Here is a 25,070-nt window from a genome sequence, read left to right on the forward strand (position 1 = left end):
TGGGTTTTAAATGCCTAATGTGGAATATAAAATGGGCAAATACCTTGCAAAAAAGAGAAAAATATTTCACTATTTTAAAAAGTTAAAGTAAGATGCAATTTGTTTACAGGAAACATAAAAAGGACAAAAATATTTGATTCATAAAAATTTGAGGAAAGAATTTATTATGTCATGGACAAGTAAGCAAAATTGAGTTGTTTTGTATATAAACCCACAATTACGATAAAAACTGGTATTGATTGATGATTATGGTAAATATGTGAGTGTTGAAATTAATTTGAATAAACTAAGATTCTAATATATGCCTCAAATGATAACAAAGCTATATTTGCAATATGGAAATTGGTGGGGTTTTTTGAGATTGGAATGGCATAGTTTGCCCACAAAAATATAGAATCTCTGTGAAAGGCATTAAAACAACGGATAGCAATTTTTAAAAAATGATGGATAACTTTGAATCTATAGAGGCATTAAAATGTTAATTAAAAATACTTCTCTGAAAAATACAGATCTTGCTGAAGAATAAATATGTTTTGGATTTCTAAAAATCTTGTTACATGTAATAGCAAAGTGGAGATACTGCTGAAGACTTTTAATAATCCGATGACTTTAACATGTAAGGGGAGATTAGAACTTATAAATGGAAGCTAAACAAACTTTGCTACAAAAGGAATCAGTAATGGAGGACTGTAAAAAGAAATTGAAATAATTTTTTGATATCAATATTTAAAAATTAATAATCAGGATGAAACCAGAACTTTTTTTTTTATCAGCAGCCAAATAGAAAATATTTATGGAAGTTTTTTTTCTCCAATGATAACAGCAGCAAGGCTACTATGCGCACAAAGATGGAAAAATACTGAAATACTCTCCAATGGAGAAATAGACTGTGAAGAATGGCAGAATTTGCAGAAATGGCAAAAGTGACCTGTTTGGTTGGGGATTAAACAATAAATACATTTACAAAAGACTAAAGATCCTTTTAACTTTTAAAAATGAAAATAAAATGAGTTATTTTTGGATTTGTTGATTAAAAAGGGTTGAATACCGGAAGACAGAAAATTTTGTAATATAATCTTGAAGAGGGAGAAGAGACAATAGGTCCATTTGTAACTGTTGTAAAGAAGTCTGGAAGTCATTTCTTTAAATAATGTTAGCATTTTAAAACTTTATACTGTTTCTTGCACTTCAGTCTATTTCTTAACTTTTCATTTTTTTCATGTTAATCTTTATTCCTGTTACAACATATTATGTATCAGAGGAATTATATGTTAGAGGAATTTTGCTGCCAGTATCAGATTTGTAGAGCAAAATCGTACACTGCTCAAAAAAAATAAAGGGAACACTTAAACAACACAATGTAACTCCAAGTCAATCACACTTCTGTGAAATCAAACTGTCCACTTAGGTAGCAACACTGATTGACAATCAATTTCACATGCTGTTGTGCAAATGGAATAGACAACAGGTGGAAAGCATAGGCAGTTAGAAGACATCCCCAATAAAGGAGTGGTTCTGCAGGTGGTGACCACAGACCACTTCTCAGTTCCTATGCTTTCTGGCTGATGGTTTGGTCACTTTTGAATGCTGGTGGTGCTTTCACTCTAGTGGTAGCATGAGACGGAGTCTACAACTCACACAAGTGGCTCAGGTAGTGCAGCTCATCCAGGATAGCACATCAATGCGAGCTGTGGCAAGAAGGTTTGCTGTGTCTGTCAGTGTAGTGTCCAGAGGATGGAGGCGCTACCAGGAGACAGGCCAGGACATTAGGAGATGTGGAGGAGGCCATAGGAGGGCAACAACCCAGCATCAGGACCGCTACCTCCGCATTTGTGCAAGGAGGGACAGGAGGAGCACTGCCAGAGCCCTGCAAAATGACCTCCAGTGGGCCACAAATGTGCATGTGGCTGCTCAAACGGTCAGAAACAGACTCCATGAGGGTGGTATGAGGGCCCGACGTCCACAGGTGGGGGTTGTGCTTACAGCCCAACACCGTGCAGGACATTTTGCATTTGCCAGAGAACACCAAGATTGGCAAATTCGCCACTGGTGCTCTTTGCTCTTCACAGATGAAAGCAGGTTCACACTGAGCACATGTGACAGACGTGACAGGGTCTGGAGACGCTGTGGAGAATGTTCTGCTGCCTGCAACATCCTCCAGCATGACCGGTTTGGCAGTGGGTCAGTAATGGTGTGGGGTGGCATTTCTTCAGGGGGCCGCACAGCCCTCCATGTGCTCACCAGAGGTAGCCTGACTGCCATTAGGTACCGAGATGAGATCCTCAGACCCCTTGTGAGACCATATGCTGGTGCGGTTGGCCCTGGATTCCTCCTAATGCGCGACAATGCTAGACCTCATGTGGCTGGAGTGTGTCAGCGGTTCCTGCAAGACAAAGGCATTGATGCTATGGACTGGCCCACCCATTCCCCAGACCTGAATCCAATTGAGCACATCTGGAACATCATGTCTCGCTCCATCCACCACGCCATGTTGCACCACAGACTGTCCAGGAGTTGGGGGATGCTTTAGTCCAGGTGTGGGAGGAGATCCCTCAGGAGACCATCTGCCACCTCATCAGGAGCATGCCCAGGCGTTGTAGGGAGGTCATACAGGCACGTGGAGGCCACACACACAACAGCCTCATTTTGACTTGTTTTAAGGACATTACATCAAAGTTGAATCAGCCTGTAGTGTTTTTTTTCCACTTTAATTTTGAGTGTAACTCCAAATCCAGACCTCCATGGGTTGCTAAATTTGATTTCCATTGATAATTTTTGTGTGATTTTGTTGTCAGCACATTCAACTATGTAATGAACAAAGTATTTTTAGAAGAATATTTCATTCATTTAGATCTAGGATGTCTTATTTTTGTGTTGCCTTTATTTTTTTGAACAGTGGAATATGTAATAATGGCAAAATGGAGAATATATCCATAATAGAAGTCTAACCAAATGTAAATGGGACTGGCTCCCTTATGCACTGTATATTACATAGCAAAACAATTTTAGACACTTGGAATATGATTTCTTAAAAAACACCATGAGACTAAATAAATAATAGCAATCTTCAATGTTCACTGTAATGCACAATATCCAGATTGTGGGAAATGTAATGGAGAATGCATTACTAGAAAATTTTCCCATGATGTTTTTATTTATTCTTCATTTCTCCCTACTTTATTCTACTGTTGTAATCTAATGCAGACATTTTTCCTTTTATTATTCTAACAATAAAATATATATTTCAAATTAAACAAATCTTACGTAGATGAGTTACACAGACACGTACATGCGCACACCAAGATGGGTACACAATTCAAGTCCTAAGAAGTATAATTTATTCATGGCTTCTATGATTAAGATTTAATAGTGTGTTTGAAATAGTTGTAATCTAAAACGTTAAAGCCTCATCTCACTTAAAACTCCTATCAGAACCATAATTGACTTTAATTTGGTAACTCAGCTGTTTTAGTTCTGAGCATTTGCTTTTTTTTTCCATGTCACTTACGTTGATAGTATATGTGTTAGTGATACTGCATGGGTGGGCCAGTTGCTATTTGATTGGCAGGGACAGTCTGTCGCCATAGTCGTTTATAATTCCTGTCTATGCTAGGATAGCTTGTACTTCACTTAGCAGCAGACAGGTCAAGACATTTACTAAGAGAGACTCGGACAAAGGCAAAGCAGGCCCAGAAAAGCTGAATCTCTGCCTTAAAATCCTCAGTTGTACCAGATACTATTTTGTATTACTATTTTTTTTAGTAATGCCCTTTGATTGCAAATAATTTTGGACCAAGTGACAATAGTATAATGTCAAAACCAGGGAAAACTTCCTTAAACCATGGCTTGGTTTCTTTTGATCTTCCAAGTACAAAAGAGCCTTTGCCACACCAAACTGTGATGAAGATATTTAGCATCAGCATCCTTACCCAGGGTCTTCCTTTTTGTCGTAGACGGGTAAGTGTGAACGTGTTTTTCCCTTGTATGGGAAGGGGTACACCCTAAGATGTGAAATTACATATCTTACGTACTGTAATTTGGTTGTAATTATTTCCAGTTCATAAATCCTTTATTTCTTTAGAGCAAGAAAAAACAAATTACAAGATTATAAACAAAATGTGTAGTATTTCTTTGTAACTGCTGATACAGAAGAAGAATAAATACATGTTATTTGAGAAACGTATTTTTTTTTACCTTGTTTAAATATTAACATTAATATTTTATATGATTAAAGTGCACTGAACATTTCTATGTTTGATAAAAAGTCTTGGTTTCTCAGTAATAAATTGCTAGCTTTTAAATTATTGTAATTTTAAATACTACTAATAATGTCAAATAATGTCTTATATTATTTTCATATTTCATTTCTACCTTAAATAGTTCCAAAAACTTTTAAAAAGAATTCTAATTAAATTATACTTCAACAACATGCTTTGATCACATAATATTACATGAGTTGTTTAATTTAACATGATATACATTTTTTAAAATTTGAATTATTTTCTCCTATGATGTGATAAGATATTGAATCAAACAAGATATTTATTTTTCTTTCAAAAATTTACGCTGAATATAATTGTATTTAAATGATCTTGCTTGCACTTAATGCTAGAAAGTTTCCTTCTCATTTAGACTTCAGGTCAGATGATCTGTCGGTGGGGTTACCTGATATGTATGCCGTAGTTTACTTTCATTAAAACAGATGTGCTAACAATGCTTAGTAATGCTTCTGAAAGGTTAAGACTATTTCTCTTTAAGAAAAAAAAACATAACTCTTTTTGATTAAGAGTTGACTGATAAACAATTTGGAAGTATATTTAAAATTTAAATATGATTAATATTTTGAATATTCTTAATTATTTAAACCTCTATAGTACCAGTTTTCTTCTTGTTTGAACTCAATCACTGTATAGGAAGCAAAAGCGTACAGCAATCCTTGCAGTAAAAATACTTTCTGTTAGGAGATCTGACAGTTCATGTCTTCTTATGTGTCTCTATCACTAGTTATATTCAGCTTCCATTGAGCACATTACTATAAATGGCTATAGAACACAACAGTAGCCATCTATATTTCTGTTACTTCAATCAAGAAGCATAAAGAGGTCTAGCTCCATATATTAAGTGCTGGATCTATTCATTTTAACATGCAGATGTATTAGCATTCTGTAGCTCATAACTGAAACCTCTATAAGTAAACTATTTCTCAACTAAATGAAATCCCACTTCTGGGGATCATTAGAATTCCTGATTGACTCATCATTAGAATTCCTGATTCTAACTTTTATCTTGATTAATATTAATACTACAGAAAATTACATTGTCATTTTGGTTTGCTCATTTCACTGCAAAGAATAATTTTCCAAATTGTTTTCCTGCCTTGATTCAATCTTCCGTTGAGCAGAAACATTACATTCCTGTCAGTTTCTCTATTCCCGTCAAAGCAGGCAATTTTGCAACATGATTCAGTGAATTTTAGAAGCTTCAGCCTTCTACTAATAGCCGGAAACTGAAGTCATTTTAATTTTATCTAGTCATCTACCTGTTATTTTACACATTGAAGTCTGCTTGTTTGTTTAGTATCTCTCTAGATGAGGGGTGTCAATCTGGTGGCCCATAAGCTGGATGTGTCACATGCAGGCCACATCTACCCCTGCTCTGCAAAGGGAAAAAACGTTGCAAAACATCACATGATGGCACGGTGACATCGCAAGTTTGACACCGGTGCTCTAGACAGTTAATAGTTCTACTCATCTCACTTAACAGTAAAAACTTACATCTACATGGACATGCAACTTATGCTAATATAGTGCAAGCTTGATAGCCATCATCATCTGTTTGGATTACTGCAATGCAGATTAAATGGAGCTAGCCTTGAAGAATATCTGGAAGCTTCAGCTTCTACAGAATGCGCCTGTGTGAGCAATCTTGGGTGCCCAAAAAAGGGTGCATATAATACTTCAGCTGCGCAAGCTGCATTGTTTACTGGTGTGCTTCCAGGTCCAATTCAAGGTGTTGGTTATGACCTTTAAAGCCCTATATAGCACGGGGCTATGTTGTCTATGGGGCTGTCTCCGCTCAATTTTTTTCCATGTGCAAATACTGTAAGAGGAATAGACATATAGATACTTTGCTTGTAGCAACCTAAAGTAATGCAATACTGAAATGATTGGGGGGAGGTATGATTGGTTATTCATACTTTTTTTGTGCACAATTCAATCCAGTAAAATTCATTTATGATTTGTAGCATTTGGGAGATTTATTTGCTCTATGAAGCTACAAAGTTCCAAAGGTTTTCTTGATAATGTCGTTAGTGACACATAGATAATGATAAAAGTTTAGACTTGACCTTTATCTGCATTGCTTTAGCACTCTTGATGCTATGTAGTATATTTAGTGAAAAACACTGAAAAATACTTATAACAAGTTCATATTGAAAGTGTTACAATTTTAATTATACTCTTGAGTTTTGCAAAACAGTAATAACTTCATAAAATATTAATGTCTATACTTGCAATAATCAAGTACGTGGCCAGTAGTCATAGGGTACTGGAAAGCAAACAAGTTGATCTTGCTCATCTTTCTTATCTCTAAAATGACCTCTACCTTCCCAGCTTAATTTTCTCCCTAATGTGAACAGCTAAATATATTTTGAAACTAATCAATGAACTGTAGCCACCTTCAGATTTTATTTTACAATAAATAGGTAAGGTATCCTAATAAAGTTTATCCTAGAAACTAATAAAACTGTGAAATATGACTGTTATATTAATGTTAAAATTAAAAATTAATATGCAGATGTTGCATGAGGCAGAAGTGTGATGGGCTGCAAAAGAAATGTTTGTAACCTCATTTAATTATTGTTTGATTGATTGATTGATTTCTACCTCTTGGAATAAAAATACACTTTGCAGCTAATATAAACATCAGACTGCCAACTTTGTTCTAGATGTTTTCAAACATGTAAACCAACCATTTGCATCTCTGCGTGGATTCATAGTTAATATCCCCAAAACAATGTTCAATGAGTCAAATTTTAGCATTTACCTTAAAAAAGTGTACTGTTTAGCAGCTCCTACTTTTTATTTCCATCTCTTTCAGTCTGAATGGCTTCTCCATTAGTTGGTCTCAGCAAAATGTATGCCCTGGTTTTGTATTCTCTAACTTTGTATTAATGCCAGACTTGTCCAAGTTGCTACATATTGCCAATCATGAGAGTCCTTATAGAGTGCTAGCTTTAAAAAGATGAGTCATTTGTGACCATAGCAAGATTACATTTTTGGATAAAGACTATAAACTAAACTATTCATTTGAAAGAAATGATTTATTATTAAGCTTCAGTAGCTCACAAAGTTTGCAGAATTCAAACAATGTTTCGAAAAACATACATATAACTACACGGAAATTAAATTTTGTGTTTGGCCAACTTGCATAAGTATACTACATTATATATTGTAATAGTGCACTTTTACTATATTAAATTTATTTTTGTAAAAATACATGTCGATAAAGTATTTCATTCTGTGTTCTGATTAAATTTGAAAATATTTCTTAGTTCGCAGAATTTTAACCATCAAGCATGAAAATTCCACATCTGAAATTCAGAATCACCCCTTTTACTTTGGGGGAAGAGGACTTTTAAGATGAGTTTGCAGGGGACTTCCGGTTTGAAGGGCTTCGGCGACAGACAGAAATCCGCGTTCATGCGCCGTTTCTGTCTGGGCTCGCCGCTGGAGCGCCCCGAGCCGGCTGGTTTTGGGGCTAAGCCACCCCGTAGAGGTGGTGAAGAGGGGGGAGACTGCCAGCAGGGTTGAGGAGAGCCGCATCTCTCCTCCTCAGCTGGCCATTACTCCCTTTCCCGAAGGCGGTTGCAGCGGTGGTCAGAAATGGCCACCACAAAGGAGAACTTGACCGGAAAAGAATGTGCAGGAGGAAGATAAGAAGTGAAAGTTTTGGCTGACCGGGTTAAATTCTAAAAGCAACAACTAAGGTACCCTGGAATTTAAACTTACAAAAAATAACATCGCTCCCAAAGAAGAGTCGGAAGCAGCGAAGGAAAGTAAAAAGGGAAAGGTTTGGCTTTTTTCTTCTTCTCTCTCCTTCCCTATACTGACAACTAAGAGACTTAAATAAGAAATCGGAAAAATCCGCTTTGACATCATAGGCAATTAAGCTGAAAATAAAACAAAATGCCAAAGGGATAATAAAGATTTCTGGACATTAAAATTTTTCTTTTTCATAAGCAGGAAGGGAGAGAAAAAGAATAAGGGCAGGATCTGGAAGAGGGAGGAGACTGCCTGGAATTAAAAAGAATCTACAGTAAAACTTCAACAAGACTTCTAAAAGATACATTTTAACTGAAACTTTGCAACTAAATAGTAACCCCAGGAAGTGAAAAAAAAACAAAAAGAGCAAAAAAGAAACAGCTTGCGTGTATTTGGATTATTTGGTGAACTTTAGATTCTTGGTTATTATATTTGAATGACTAAAATCAATTGGGTGGTTGTTTAAAAATTTATACAATGGCACCACTTCTGGATGAATTGAAAATGGAACTTTAAAAGTACAAAGAAGATGCACAAGAAGGGAAGGGTTCTTTTGGCTTTGTTTTTCAGTTCTTAGAAATGGAGATTTGGAACTATGAGAAACAACAAGAAACGAATGCAAAACAAGAAGACTGGGACAAAGAAGAAGCCATCTTTAATGAACAAGCAATTTTATGTGGGGAAGAAAAAGGAAAGGGGGGGGAAAGAGAATGGAGAATTTAAGACTTAAAAAAACAACCAAAGAAAAGAAAAATAATTCGAAAAATAAGTATAATACTGGAAAGCAACAGAAAAGGGGAATACAGAAGAGAGAAATAGAAGTAGAGAGACAAGGGGGTAAAAAGGGGAGAGAGAAGAAGAGAAGGAAGAAGGAAAGGAAAAGAAGTTACAAAGGACCGGAGCAAGATATAGAGAAACAGGACCTATTTAGAGATAATGGGTGAAAATTTAACTGAAAAAGGGATTCTGTAAAGGTACATAAGATTGTATTGTTATATTAGTAATAGAAATAACTTTAGAAAATTGGAAACAACGTATGAATAAAATGAGGGATAAAATAGTGTAATTTAGTGAAATGTTTGTGAATAAAATAAGTGAAATAAAATAAATGAGAAAATTGAATTAGGAAGGAACAGGAACATTTTAATTAGTTAATGTTTTATAAAATATAAGTGAAGAGGGGGGGTTAACTATGGAAAGCTTATAATTGTTCCCATAGAAGTATGATATTTAATTGAAAAGTAATTTTAAAGATGTTACGACTTTAATGAATATTAATATTAATGATAGAATTGAATTGGAATGGAATGTTGTTTTAATTATATATATTTATACTTTTTTCTTTTTTTAAGAATACAGTGTGTATTTTAAGAATGTACCAAGCAGAATCCAAATGGAAGTTATGTATTATATTGAATGTTACAACTTTAGGGAAAAGATATAAAGGCGTCATACTCCAATCAGTAACTACAGGAGAAATTTTGTTTAATGAGAAAAGATAATAGATAATTGAAACAGGACAGACAAAAAATATAAATACAATGATTTGAATTGAGATGAGATAATTAAAATAAAATTGAGAAAATTAAAAGAGGGGAGAAGCTATGCAGAAAATGTAAAATAGTAATAAGATATGGAATAGAATATAAAAATGAACATGAACCTGAATTTGTGTCTGTACGAAGAAATGTAACCCGGGATTACGCTACTTTCAAAAAAGATGTTTTATTTGTATTTTTTTTCTCTTTGTGAAAACTCAAATAAAATTTACAAAAAAAAAAAAAAAGATGAGTTTGCAGGGCAAAAATTAATCTAGTCCTGTGAAAGAAGTCTGCCCTATTTAACATTTTGTCTGCAAATACCAAATTACAGACTATCACATCTGTTTTATTAAATATTTGCCATGGAATGCAATGTTAGTATTTTAGTGGTGTATAAATGAATATGCCATTCTAATTGTTCTGAGCTACAAATGGCAGACATTCCTGAAAGCAAGTTGCTATTAATAATACTGTTATACATTTTCTTCTCATGATAACGCCAACAGCTGACAAGAATGCAGGCTATCTTGCCTATTTGCTTTAGTGCAGTTGCATTCCATTCACATTTTTCTCATAGCACGTTGTTCTTCAACATCCCATTTTAAGAGGTTCCCTAATTCCAAGATGGGTATCAATTCACAATTTTGGCAAAGTTCCCTGCACTTTGGAAAGAAAGAAGTGTTTATTACAGACCTACTATTCGATGCTAACAATATTTATCTTGCTGATGTTAATTTCATTTTGGTTTTAATTATTTACTGGTTCCTTATATTTCTGATCTTGTTCCTCGAGAATATGTTTTCTTCCTGAACAGCATTATTGTTGACATAATTGTATATATTGAATTTACATTCAATTTAACTATTAATTTATCAGATAGATGAAACAAGGTTTGGAAATGTTTGTGGTGCAAGGCTTGGCTTAAGGATCTCAAGATAAGATAATAGCTAAAGTCTGGACGGATGCAGTTTTGATTCATTGATTTAGATTTTCAGTTTCTGCTTTCATATAGACATGATAAATAAATAGTTGGCCTTGTGTGTACTTTCAGCATAGCACTGCCAGTTCTTCCATATAATTCATATTAACTTATTTCACAAATGTTGTACACTGCCCAATCATAGGCTCTTAAAATGTTCACAACAATAATATAAAACAAAAGTTTTTTTTTAAAAAAGATAAGCTTTATCAAAATCAACACAAAAACCAAATAATTAAACATAGGCTTAGTACATACTTAAGCAATGATAACTCTTTTCAACGACTACCTACATTTAAGCCTAAAAAATGATGATATTCTTAACCTCTTTCTTAAATAATATTAGAGAGAGTATAAATGTTGGGGCCCAGAGCATTTGATAGGATGGGGCAGCCCCTAAATGGCCTTTTTCTATGATATATGATTCTATGATCAATCTAAGATTTCTATGACTCTCTAGTGGAGAGAATCACAACCACATCTTCCTGATAAAACATAAAATGGGCAAAATCTGGGTTAGAGAAGATGTCCTTGTAGAAGTTTTTTTTTGTAATTTAAAAAGTTTGCTATAAAGCTCCTTCACTCTCTCTCCCCATCAGTATAAAGGCTTTCTCACTCCACTTACCTTAATAGCGGAGCTGAGAGATAGAGGCTACATAGAAGGGGCTTCATTGAATAAGAGGCAGAATCTTCCCCTGAGGATTACTCACACAGCTCATATCAACATATCAACATCAATGCAGCTGGAGGAGATCCTTTCAGCTTCCTGGTTGCTGCTGGTAGAAAAACCAGTCTCTTGCCTCAGTGGTCAATGAAGTCTCATAGGAACCACTGCATTACCTGAATCTATTGCTTCCCTTCCCTCAGCAGTAATCAGGCAGCCTTCTCTAAACACATGCAGAAGATTTTTTGTATCCTAACAAAATAAGTACATAGGTGCGTGTTTTGAATTCATTAAAACATTTTGTGTGTATTAGCCTCTTAATTATCCTTTGCTAAATAAAAGGTTTGTGTTGTGGGGAAGTCAATGGAAATCTTTTGGATTTTAATGACGACCTAAGTGACAACTATTTTTCTGTTGCGTGTTGATGCGCTTCTGATTATATAAAATGTATATACCTTGAAAAGAATTGTTCATGATTTTTGGAGTTTAGGAATTCAGATTTTTGTCCTTATTTATTTTAATCAAGTAGAAGTATGACTATTATAAAGATCTGAACACTTTTGATTTTAAAAAGTACCATCAAAATTGAAAAGGTTTAGAAATAACTGCTCTAAATAATTGTTTAAAAATGCTTTCCTAAGTTAATAATTTCTGTAATCATAATATCAATTAAATATGCTTTCATGCGCTCAAAAATGAAAAAAACTATTACTATTTGTTAGTCTATAGTATGTAATAATATAGAATATACAATGAACGTATTTAATTCTTTGTATTGGTTTTGTATGAGTTTGTGCCTACCTTCTAAAACAGATCACTGAAAATGTAAAAAGTCAGAAATAACCAACAAAAATATTTCTACATTTATTCCATAACTGATAAAATGTTCTTCACATTTATATATTTGCTAGACATTAAGAAATTAATCACAAATGTATAAGATTACCTTTTTTCCTAGCCATATGTTTGCAGTTGTATTCCAAGTAGGATCTCACCAAGACAGAAAAGAATAAGAAAATTAGTTTGTATTCTGTGGACAGCTAACATATCCCTAAGTACCTTTTAAACTACCAACTGTTGGCTCATGTTCAATTTGTGATCTACTAGAACAGTGGTCGCCAACCAGTGGGCTGCGGTCCACTGGTGGGCCGTGAGAAAATTTTGATGGGCCGCAGAGAAATCTCATCCCCAGAGCACTCCCCCCAAAGCAATTAATCCAGGCTGTGCAGAAACACAAGTCCACATGGCCCGTAGGAATGCTCCCTGCCCACTCACACCTTACCTGGCAAATTTGCCTGCTAAAATTGCTATTTTTCCTTTTTCTGACCATCATTTGTTCTGCCAGGAGATTTAGATTAGCTAGGAAGCAGGAAATGGTTGGATTTGCTAGTCTTTAGATCTTCGGCTCTGCTTTTTAGCATAGCCGAGCCTCCCTTAGGACTGAAGGTTCTGTTATTCAGTGTAGACTCACGCCAAGCAAATTTGAGAGACTGAGGTAGCCAATGGCAGATAGAGAGATCACTGAATGATTCTGTGAGCAACTCAATCTGCCTGCCTGCTTTGCCTGATTTTGGGTAAAAGTTGCTCTTTTTTAATAAAAAAACTCTATTATATAAATATTTATAATATTTACATACAAGCCATGCCCAGCCAGTCACATGACCACCAAGCCACACCCACAAATTAGGCCATGCCTACAGAACTGGTTAGTGGTCCCTGGGATTTAAAATTATGAGTTTGGTGGTCCATGAGGTTCAAAAGGTTGGCGACCCCTGTACTAGAACATTCAGATACATTTCACATACTAAGCAAAGACTCCCTCATTCTCTGTCTCCTTTTACTTCTCAGATGCAGAACTTTATGTTTCTGTGTATCAAATGAACAAATTCTGTTCATTTCGTCTGCCTATTCAAATTTGTTTAGATCTTTTTGAAAATCCTTCTTAAGTGTTAGCCATTAGTTTTGCTTTTGTGCCCTGCATATTTGTACTATCACTTAGTCTATATCAGGGGTGTCAAACTCAATGCCCGTGAGCTGGATCCTGCCCGCAGGGTGCTTAGATTTGGCCTGCAGGGCCACCCTGGAAACAGCGAAGGACCGGCCCGCGCTGCCTCTGCCAGCCAAAATGGAGTTCAGGAGGGGGCAACATTTGCATTCCTCCATTTTTTTATTCCAGCTTTCTTGTAATTTTCAGAGATTACAGTTCTGCCATATTCTCCACTGATAATTCCCAATGATTAAAGTTTTTTTTTCTTTTATTCTCTCCTTGTTTACCTTGAGCAGCCCTCTCCATTAACTAACAATGGACAATTAGTGCCTTGTTTCTCTTCTGAGAAAATATATAAATATGAATAAGACATTCTGCCTTCTTACTCATTACTTTCCCACTTGTTTCTCCTTCCAATAGTCCTATAGACTTTTGCTTTCCTTTTAAGTTCTGACATACCTAAAAAAAATAACTTTTCTGTTTGGGGCATTTAAATTCTGGCATACCTAAAAAAAACAACTTTTCTGTTTGGGGCATTTCTAACAAGCCTCAGTTCATGTCATAGTATATTATAGAGGGAATCCCCTATATTAGATTACAAGATCCTCTGGCAGCAGAGAGAAGCTCTTCTAAATTATTCTTAGAAAGCAGTTAGTAAAAAAAGCACTTTAATTTTTGTACATTATTTCTGCAGACTGTACCCATTAAGTTTTTATTTGTGCTTAATTGGACTGCTTGTGGTTTTTAAACAGTATATTTGGTATTGCTTAAACTTGTTTTATTGTTCTCAATTTGATTGCTTAGCAGTGAATTGCATGGATTCTGTCTAGAGAGATGTTATGTGTAACTATATCAAATTATTTGCATCTTTGGAATAACTGCAAATGCAACAAGAGTAGATCTGTACTATCTAATCCCTCCAGGAATCTCCTGCGGTTTTTAGAGTTTGCAACAGATTTCCTTCTTATGCGGTGAACTAATAGCTCCAAAACCTTCAGCTCAATTGGCATTATTATAATTCTGATGAAGAAATTGGAGCATGATTTCCAAATATCAGACTTCCATATTTTATCCCAATTTATAAACAAAAGTGAGGATACTGAAACTGTCATGAATGCAATGAAAGCCTGATTTATTTGAAACAAGGTGGTTGAATATTGAAATCAGATCCATAGAATGTTAGCAACATTAGACTATTTTTCTGAGTATTAATATCTCAATTTTTCATTTAGATAAATTAGTTTGCTAGTTCATTGTATATGATTATTTCCACATGCAGTATAGCATGAAATAATGCATTATTAAAACATATATTCTAGTACTTAGCAAGTACTAGCAATTTTTGAGACCTTTAGATGCTGTTTAATAATAAACGGACATGCTTTTCCGTTACTGAACATGTAGGGGCACTGCAACACTGTACTAAAAAAGTGTTGAGACGAATTGGTACAAATTCTACAAACCATTAAACAAATTCTGGCTCTGCAAAAATTATGTATATCTCTTGCAGATTTTTGGGTTGAAATATTGTATTTAATATTGTATTTATTAGGTAGATTAGTATGGAAAAATAATATTAAACAAATGCTAATTTTTCTATTTTCTTTCTATTCTATTTGACCTAAACTGATTTGATGATAAGAAATATATAAATAAATCTTAATTAACACATTCTAGAATTAATAAGTATGATAAGAATAATAATTAGTATTTGTATGTATCTACTTGGATACATACAATAAAAATCTAGTTAAATCTAATAATCCAATGTATTTTAAAAAAACAAATGAACAAACAGAAAAATAGTTCAATTTTTTGGTGTTCATTTCTTAATACTCTTTTCTCTATTTCTTTCACAGATATACTGAGAATAGAAAAACTATTAATATCTCTTTTTCCTTTCCAGCAGTCATCAGTCATTTATTACTTTTTATAAAGTATTGACTATGATATGCTTAGCAGTCTTTGCAGACTGGTGAGCATTTATATATTAGAAGAATTAGCATTCTAGCTTGACTGGATTTATATGTTGCTTCTAATGCAGTATGTAATGAAAAATACTATGTGTAAGATGTCAGGATTGTACAACACAAGCTGCATTTATTGTAAATAGTTAAGATGTAAGGAAAAAATGGCCAAAGCAGCTATCCTATAGCCATTAAAATACAACTATATTTTAAGGAAAAACAGTAACATTGAGATAGTAAAAATATCAGCCAATATACATATTTCAGTGTAAGTGTATAGATATATACCTTGGTTGAAACAAGTTTTCTCTGAATTAATATACAGGTAGTCCTTGACTTCCAACAGTTCAAAGTTACAATGGCACTGAAAAAAGCGACTTATGACCGCTTTGCACAGTTACATCTTTTGCAGCATCCCCATGACCATGTGATCAAAATTCAGAGGCTTGGCCACTGGTTCAGCATCCCAGGGTTATGTGATCCCCTTTTGTGACCTTCTGACAAACAAAGTCAATGGGGAAGCCAGATATACTCAACTGTGTTACTAACTCAACAACTGCAGTGATTCACTTAACTGTGGCAAAAAGTGTCTAAAATGGTGCAAAACTCATTTAACAACATAAATTTTGGGCTCAATTGTGGTCATAAGTCAAGGACTACCTGTATATATATATAATGTACAGATATGTAGTGTACACATATTTCCTGGATTCTGGTGTTCATAATTCAGTAGTTTTACAATTCAAACACTGAGATTATATGCATTGCTGGATCTAACTTTATCCTAATCTAGCATCATTAATACTGGCAAGATAAATCTGGAACGCTCCCAAATAAGGGATGATGATGATGATGATTGCCTTCTGTTTTAGTGGGTGCCATGATTTTTATTCATGCCTAGCAATACAAATTATACAAATGTGTACAATACTGATAATAATACTGGTTGTAAGATGTTTGAATACTTAACATAAACATGCTTTTATTATGGTTGGATTTTCAGGTAATCAAAGAATTGAGTAAGTATGTATGATTTTGAAAAACAAACCTTTTTCTGAAGCTGAAGCATACATTGAAAATACTTTGGTTTTTCTTGTTGGGAGCCTTTGAAATCATTTTGGGAGGGGAAATAAATAATCAGAAGAATGTGATTAATACTTCTCACTGAAAACAGAAAACTGTAGCTATGAGAAATAATGTATGGTAATTTATAAATATTGCTTTCATCATAGCCTCTGTAAATCCCAATGATAATTTGTGAATAGACTATTATAGGAAATGTCTGCCTTTTTTGGAAATAGGCTGAATATGTAAATGATCGGAATGGCAATTGGCATATCATTAGTACATCAGAAGTAAGCTGTAGAAAATGTGAAAAACTGATTCATGCATACTAACAAAAGTACTTTAGAATTTAGGCTTTTCATTCAGCCCTTGTACCCCTTCTTGAGTTTCATTCTTCCCCGTGGATTCCTCCCTTCTTTCACTATCTGTACAGGCCCTTTTCTACCCCCCTCCAAACCTCCCCCATTTCTGTTCAATGGATAATCTGTAAAGTTCATGCTGCCATTGCTGCTTTGAGTGGGAGCATTGTTTTGCCCATTTCGTACCAGCTTTGTTACTGTGCAGTATTTTTCGGCTGTTTTTGCTCATTATCATACAGCTGGTATTTAGAAGAGTGAAGCAGGCAGAAGCTGCACTGTCTGCAAGTATAAGAAGTTCTTTTGCATTTGGGAACCTGGCAGATGGGGCATGTGTTTTAAACGGATTTTGCTGATAGCAGACTACATTAAAAATCATTCTGAGAAAGACTAAGGTCAGCCTATGAATTCAGAACTTGAGAGGTATTCAGCTTTTGGAAACCCTTTTTAGAATATAAATTAACACACGAAAGTGGAAAATGGCCTGTTTGCACAACTGTCTACTCAGTTTTCCCATTTGATGATGACTTGTTCATTATCTATTAGCCTTTATTATCTGAAAGGCAATAAATATTTTAATAAAGAAACAATAGTTATAAATTTGGGAAATAATCATAAGACAATTGTAAAATATACCTTTACACATAAAAGGACCTAGGTAGAAGCCAACATGTTCACTTTCAGAATTTCAGAGGACTACAGGGCCACTACTGATAAACAAATAAAGAACATTGAACCAAAAATCTTACACAAATCAACATCTTTCTATTTTGGGGGAGGGAAGTTGTTTCTACTTGAAGATAGATTTTATCTAATATTAAACTGAACATATTTAAATAAACTGCTTGCATAAATATTCTAAAGGATGTTCTATTAGATGATATTCATATAATTCTATTAATAGCTACAAATCAGCAGGCATCTTTTAGAAACATTTTTGTCCTAAAACTCCGAAATCATCAATAATGTACTTGAATTAATTATTTCCAAAGTCTAGGATAAATGTAGTCATGCATAAATTGAAAGATTCTGTTCCATTTGATTCATCCCATAGGAATTATAATAGCACATCATGAAGAAAAGAAATGAAAAGTTTATATTTTAAAGTAATAAATATGAGACAAAATAATAATAAATATGTTGACATTATAAAATATAGAAATGATAAAGTCAGAATCAAAAATTACCAATGTAATTACCAATTTCCCACATATGATATGAATTGTTTTTTTTTTTCAATGCAAAAAAGTCTGGGAATTTATTAATACAGCAGATCCAGAAAGCTTGACCAGCTAAGTCAAAATGCCTTTCTTTTGTCTTTTTGCTGAAAAGAAAATTCAACATGCACATGATCCCATTGCAGCAAATCAGGTATAAATGTATCCTCCTAGGATAGAAATTGTAAGAAACTATATATTTTTTGTTTACATCAACCCCAAACTACTTCATGTTATAATGCAGTTTTATTGTTTGTACTTGCTTGAATGTCTTTTCTCATACTATCAATTGCAGCATCTTGGATATGGTAATATATATAAGAGTAGGATTTTGTTTTCATTTTTAAGAAACATATTGTCAGTGGGCATATATGAAACAGAACATAATTTTGTTAATTAATCTTTCTTGGATTTGCAGTATTTTTTGATCAGCAGGTGATCTGTAATAAGACATAGCCTAACTATATATTATATAGACATATATCTACAACTGTAAGATAATGCAATACCACTTTGCTCTAGTGGTTAAGGCATCAGGCTAGAAAGTGGGAGTCTGCAAGGTCAAGTCTTTCCTTAGCCATGAAAGCCCAAGTATACCATCTACTTCCTTAAAAGACACAGAATAAAACCTTCCCAGTTAACCAATAAAAATAAAAATAAATATTTTTACTTTGACTGGAACTGCTTAATCAAAGTAAAGCTCTAAGCGTTTTTGAGAACCTTTTTCACCAGACTACTTTGGATTCTGTGATTTGAGTAATCCAAGGAAAGGGTCATCTGAAAAGGGGCTATTTGTCACCTATATGTGGATGTTATAACCAAATATAAATAATTACATTTCACTGCTCTATTTCAGCAATGTAATCTCTAATATGGGAACTTGGACAAGCTTTTCAGATTTGTTCTTACCCTTATAATAATAAAGTAGCATTCCTGAAATTCTGATATCTTATTTTTTATCTGGCATACCTCAGAGGACTGATAACCCCAGACACAAAGCTTAGGAAAAACCCTAAGCTTTTGCTGAAATCCTCCAGATCCATTACTGCCTGGGGCAAACCTATCTAATGGTTCTACCTAATTTTAAGGGTGGAGTAGCTCCAGCAAGTTGCAATACCATTAAAGACTAATCCGATTATGACAGAGGAGTAATAGTAACATCTTTACTTTCAAATCATGTTGCAATGCCCCAAGACCAAAAACAGATCATGTGTTTCTTTTAGGATACTTCAGGATCTTAATGTTTTTCAATCCAGATCATAATTGATAGAATAGGTCTATGTTCTGTGTTATCTAGAGACATGATAAAATGCTCAAGGACTATCAAATGTAGGGATTCCATTGCCAACTTGTAGATAAAATCATCTTTTGCATCAAGGTCTCACTTCCAGTTTAATGCATTACAGAACTTCTGAAAGCTTTCCCAAATGACAAGCACTACCTCAACTTCCTTGCTCTGGAGTCCAAGCTGATATCACATAGGAAATCCAGACAGGCATAATTTTCAAAGAGAAACACTGGCCCCTCTGGGTCTATCCAGATCTTATTTATATATGGAAGGTAGGCTGCTTTTTCCATGATCATTTATAAGGATGGTCTTATTGTAATAGTTCTGGTCTTTAATAGCAACAACCAAGAACAAGGGCATAAAACTATAGGCATAGCCTTCTTTTTTCCCAACATTCATCCATTAATTGGATGAATAGCAAAGAAAATAAATGTTCCTCCCCCCAAAAATAAAGATGACAGCTATATATTCATTTTAGACTTCATTTTAAGGCCTCATTTTAAGTAATGTGCCTTTTATATAATACTATATAGTACAGCTCTGAATCTCTGTCTGTCTGCTTGCCTGCCTATCTTTCTAAACCACTATGGCAGTTTTCAAACATTCAGATAATAGTCTATATTCTTTCAAAATTCTCAACTATACCAACATAAATGGATAAATAGAACTATTTTATTATAGGATACTGGTACTGAAGAAATTATAGAGTGGAACTCAATATTAGTTCCTCAATTTTGAATTTTGGCTTCCTAATAAGTTTTCCTCCTCCTCCTCTTCATAATAAGGATATAATTTTTATAATTAATAATTTAGCCTTTATATTTGCTAACTTTAAATTTTAAAAATTATTCTTGTAACTATTTAAAATAATTGCTCATGAATAAATAATCTGCACTTACTTAGGTTGCAGCTTGAGGGAGCTGATTGCCTTCTCTAACAGCTCAGAGTATTCTTGATTCCTTCATCATCGCTTGATTCCAGTTTATGCATGATTTATTTATTACTATTACTGGAAAGTTGTTAAGTTGTTAAATAACTTTCATTTCTTCCTTCCCTTGCTATGAGACAACAGCCTAATTTCCTGTAAATTTAAATGTTATTGTCTTATTTAATACCAGCTTTTTCCTGAATATTACCTACTGGTATTTTGGAGAATTTGTCATAATAAAATGAAACAGAGGAGTCCATTAAACTATACTACATAAATGTTAAGCGAATCATTGCTGTTCTTAAGTTAGTAACACAGTTGTTAAGCAAAGTCTCCATTGACTTTGTTTGTAAGAAAGTTTCAAAAGGTATTCACATGAGCCTGGGACAATGCAACAGTCATAAATATAAGTCAGTTGCCAAACATCTGAATTTTCATCATGATTGTTGGATGCTGCAATGGTCATAAATGGGAAAACAATCATAAGTCACTTATTTAAGTGCCATTGTAAGTTTGAATGGTCACTAAACAAACTGTTATAAGTCGATGACTTACATATACGTGTATAATTCTTACATTGCTTATGATTGGAATCAGCAGAATGGTGCAAATGTATCACAACAATCATGGTGTGTGGAGTTGCTTACTAATAGATAATAAATTAGAAACTCACATATTCTATGCACACTAAAAAAAAAACCAATAACCATTTTTAGCGTAACGAATTACTCGAAGGGAATTTTGTTGAAGTAAATAATAGACTGTAAGCAAATTAAGTAGTATTTTAAAATATTTAAAGCATTTTCTTAATATTTTATGCTACAGTACAAGGGAGTGAAAGTACACTGTGTTAATGGCAAATATGCCATCTGGAGAAACTTATGAACATACCTTCCACACAAGTGCCATACTGCAGATATTAACAGTAGAGAAAGCATCATGTTCAGAACATGTGATAGTGCTACTTGATTTAGCAAACTTCTGCTGATAGTTTTATGTTTGTGCATCTAGAACATACTGTATAATGTTGTACTGCTTTTATCTCCCTGCAGTAGAAATTATTCTCCTTTTATAGATGTTGAACTGTTGTGTTTTGATAAATCCGGTTAGCTCTTTGTAGCAACGACCATGGCTTTGTCCATGATTGCTTAGTGTTATCTGAAGAAGTGATGTTGGTTTGTTCTCTTAAACAAAACCAATGTAAGAAATCAAGAACTTCCAATTGTGTTTTGCTTGGAGTTGATACATTTTTTTTTTTTAAAAAAAAGTTCCTTTTCTTCCTTTTATTAGGGAGCTGTACTTACTAATAGTAGGAACTAATCAAAGGGAACAGGGCACTACTTGTTTCCTGATAGGATATGCAAGCGTTCCCTTTGAATGTCCCTCCTTAATAGGGTACTGTGGGATATCTAATGGTGAAACAGTTACATTTCTAAGTAATGGATACAGTTACATTTCTAAGTAATGCTCTTTTTTTGTTTTTAATTTCATACTTTCTGAATAAAGGCTACAGTTAGTATATCTTAAAAGAATACAGATTTAAAAACACACTTTAAAAAAAGTGTGATGGAAGCAAGTTACCATGGAAAGTCACGGAGTAAATATTTTTCAGTTTAGTTTTATCCAAAAAGCAATTAGAAAACCTTTTCAGTGTGCCACTTTTAAGGTGAATTAGATGATCTCATTTTGAAATTGCAGCTTAATATTTGTAACTTCCTGGTAGATGATGCTTAGTAAGATTGGACTGAATGTTAAATATTCCAAAGTCATGAGTTTTTTTCTCAGATAAGAAATGAGATTGCCAAAAGGAATGCTTATGTCAGATTATTATAGCATTTTCTGTATCCATTAAGTTTGGCTTAAAGGTGCAGACAGCTTGCCTGAGGGCCACAATACACTTGTAATGGGAGAAAAATAACTTGTTTGCTGCAGCTGGCAATTTAGAATTAGCCGGTACTCTTCTGCCTGCCTAAAACGAGGGAGATAAATTATTGGCCTCGGCACGATAGAGTTTCCGTGTTTCCCCAGTCCCAGTGGCCAATGTGAGCAAGGCATGGGGCTGCTTTAATTTCCTGCCGAAATCCTTCCCATGCTGTATGCTCACAGGCTCCTTGGAACGGAGCACCATGTAATTGATGTGCAGTCTGCATTGCTGAAACTTGGACTGCACCATTCTCAGCGTGAGGGAAGATGTAATCCGATCTCCCTGCGCCGCTGAGGGAGGAATCCGTTCAGTTAAGGCTTTGACTGGGCAGAGGCTCCTCCAATAATCTTCCCTCCCGATCTCATTATTCCCTCAAGTTCTTCTCCGACAAGCCCCTGCATACGTATGTATGTGTGCCGGGCGAAGCTGTTGGATCGCGAGCCTCCTTCTCGTTCGCAGTGGAGTTTGGCTGCTGGTTCCGTTGCCCAGTCTTCCTTTTCTGACGTGTCCGAGCATGTCCACATTAGAGTCTGTGACATATCTACCTGAAAAAGGTTTATATTGCCAACGACTACCAAGCAGCCGGATACTTGGGGGCACAGAATCTCTAAAGGGGAAAAATACCGACAACATGGGCTTCTACGGCACTTTAAAAATGATTTTTTACAAAGTAAGTAACTCGCGCGCTTTCGAAAGAGGCATTATTATTCTGTATGTTAGGGAGAAGGGGAAGGGAGGAAAAATCCCTATCATTGTAGATGGCTGCAGTATCTCCGTGGTTTTCCCTCCCTCCTCCTCTTAGTGGGTGGCTGGATGCTTAAAATTCTGTGTGCTGGATAAAGGCAAACAGCGAAAAGGCTCCGTGAGATGCGAAATGCTTTTATTTTAAAATCGGCATGAGAAACCAGGAAAAGATTATTTACCTTCGACTGAAATGGGTCTTCACATTCAGCTCAGCACTTCAAGCTTTTTTTTTAAAGTAGACCTTCCCTCCGTATTCTCTTTTGCATATTGTCTTCCCAAAAGTATTTTTATTTTATTAATGCTGCTGCCCTTGAAACAAATAATTCTTATGTTTCTATATATATTTGCATCAGGGAGGAATTTTAAAGATGTGCCTGGTGCATGCCCAGTAGCATGCAGAAAACAGGCTACAGGATCTGTTCTTTCAAATAATAATGCTAATGCTACATAATATTTTGCTATAAGATTCAAATGTTTTCATGAGTATTATGTTTTACATTATGTAGTAACTCTGCATTAGATTATTCTAAAGGCAATAAACTTCTTTAAATGATGATGTATGATAATTTATTACGATCTTTTTTTAATACAGTGTGCATTGCAGAGCTACTGCATATTTCACAGTCTAGATTAAATAGAGATAGAAAAAGTTTATAATACAAATATTGAGCAAATAAGACTTTGATAACATTCTTTGACAACTATAGAAACTGTTTTGAATATATCCTGTACTTCTGAGACAATGAAGTTGTGTTTAACGGGGGAGTTTATGTTACACCTCTTGACTCCCAAAATTTGCCTGAAGAATGATTTTTTTTTTCTGTGAACGCCATTTTTTATCATGCCTACCCCTTAGGAAAATCAAATTAAAGATTGAAAACATTTTTCCTGAATAAACATGTTAATGTTAATTTGGGGTTGGGAGATAGTAATATGAGGAATCCTTTTTCAGTGGTTTCCATATTCTCCTACACAGGGCTAAAAATATGGTTTCTGTTATTCTGTGTCTTGTTTTAAAGAAGAGGCATGCTTGTAAAAGGAGGTTGTTTTCTCATTTTGGTTTTTAGTTTTGTTTGGTAACATGCGGAGTTCTGCTCCATATGAGCCATACAGATAGCTTAACTATAAGAACAGCTTCAATGCTGAGAAAGTGAAATGAATATGCAGAGCAATGTTGTCCAAAACCAAATGTAATACATTGGGTGGAAGCCCATAAGTACACTTTAAAGCCTTGGAAAATTTTACTGTATTTTTGTTATCAAAATTTTGTTACCAAAGCACCAGTACCACCAGCTCAATGTATATCCATTTAATAGGGGAAAAACATAATTTGCTTTGAAAGGCAGTGTACCTTGGGCATTACCAAAACCAATATGAAAATTAGTATTGGTATGATAGAAATTATTTAAAACATTTATTGTGTTAAAAAATCTACAATAATAAAATTTGTTAAATTCTATATTTATCATTCTGCTCAAACATGTATGCTATGTTACTTTGCCAGTGTAGCAAGTTATGGCTGCATTGGTCAAATTTGAAAAGTTTGCATTATAAATAGATTTTAATAAACCTGTTCTAAGCAATTTCATACAGTAATGAAACTATGTTATAAAATTATTGCATACAGTTTTAATTTCAATTGCTTGCCTAGAAGTTTCTAAAAACCACTGACCATATTAACATTTAATAATTCGTTTGACTCAATATATTGATTACTGGGTATATTTTCTTTTTCAGTTAGATGTACTTTTAAAACAAAACCTTTAAAACAAAATCTCTGGAAGTTGGACTCAAATCTTCATACATTCACACTCCCTCTCATTATTCTCATTAGTAAAGAATAGTTTTATTAAATCTGTCAAAAGCGGTGAGAAATGCAAGGAGCATCTCATAGAAAAGGAATTAATGTTCTTGATTCCTTTTCATAAAATGTTTCTCAAGTGATTATATAAGAACCTTTTTATATATTTATTCATTCAGTTGTAGGCCACCTGACTTCTCAACTCTGAACAACTTATAATTAAAAAGAAATAGAAAAAAACAAATATGAAAAAACACAGCTGATTGAAAAACTAAAACAAAACTATAAGACTTCCATAACTATCCCATTCCAAGGCCTGGAAGAATAAGCATATTTTAATCCTTTTCAGAAAGTTATTAAAATGGAGGCAATATGGTTCTCATCTTAATCTCCCTTTTTATTTTTATGCATTTTTTCATTCTGAGCAATTTAAAAAGTTAGTACTTGTAAACCTATGTAACCAGATTATAGAAGACAAATTATAATGTATAAGCTTGTAGAAATAAATATAGCAAATATTCTGGAAGCCTAATAACTATGCAGAGAAGGTTGTTGGACTGTTGGAAT

The 25,070-nt window shown here is 34.3% G+C and overlaps 1 protein-coding gene across 4 annotated transcripts in view; it reads left to right on the plus strand.

The window, feature by feature from the left end:
* FBXW7 (F-box and WD repeat domain containing 7) overlaps positions 1 to 25,070 on the plus strand; it is a 122,433-nt gene that overhangs the window by 63,565 nt on the left and 33,798 nt on the right. The window contains exon 1 of one of the 4 annotated variants that reach the window (XM_026668754.2): positions 3,621 to 3,957. The exons of 2 other annotated variants lie outside the window; for them this stretch is intronic. In XM_026668754.2, the coding sequence (XP_026524539.1) occupies positions 3,811 to 3,957 (147 nt within the window). In that variant the 5' untranslated portion in view covers positions 3,621 to 3,810. Of the gene's footprint in view, positions 1 to 3,620; positions 3,958 to 22,299; positions 22,629 to 25,070 lie in introns of those variants that run through there. One more of the 4 variants, XM_026668753.2, reaches the window with a different exon arrangement.

This window comes from Notechis scutatus, chromosome 4, assembly GCF_049901735.1.
Source record: "Notechis scutatus isolate UNSWTSFEM ecotype Mainland chromosome 4, rNotScu1.2, whole genome shotgun sequence".
Taxonomy (NCBI): Eukaryota; Metazoa; Chordata; class Lepidosauria; order Squamata; family Elapidae; genus Notechis; species Notechis scutatus.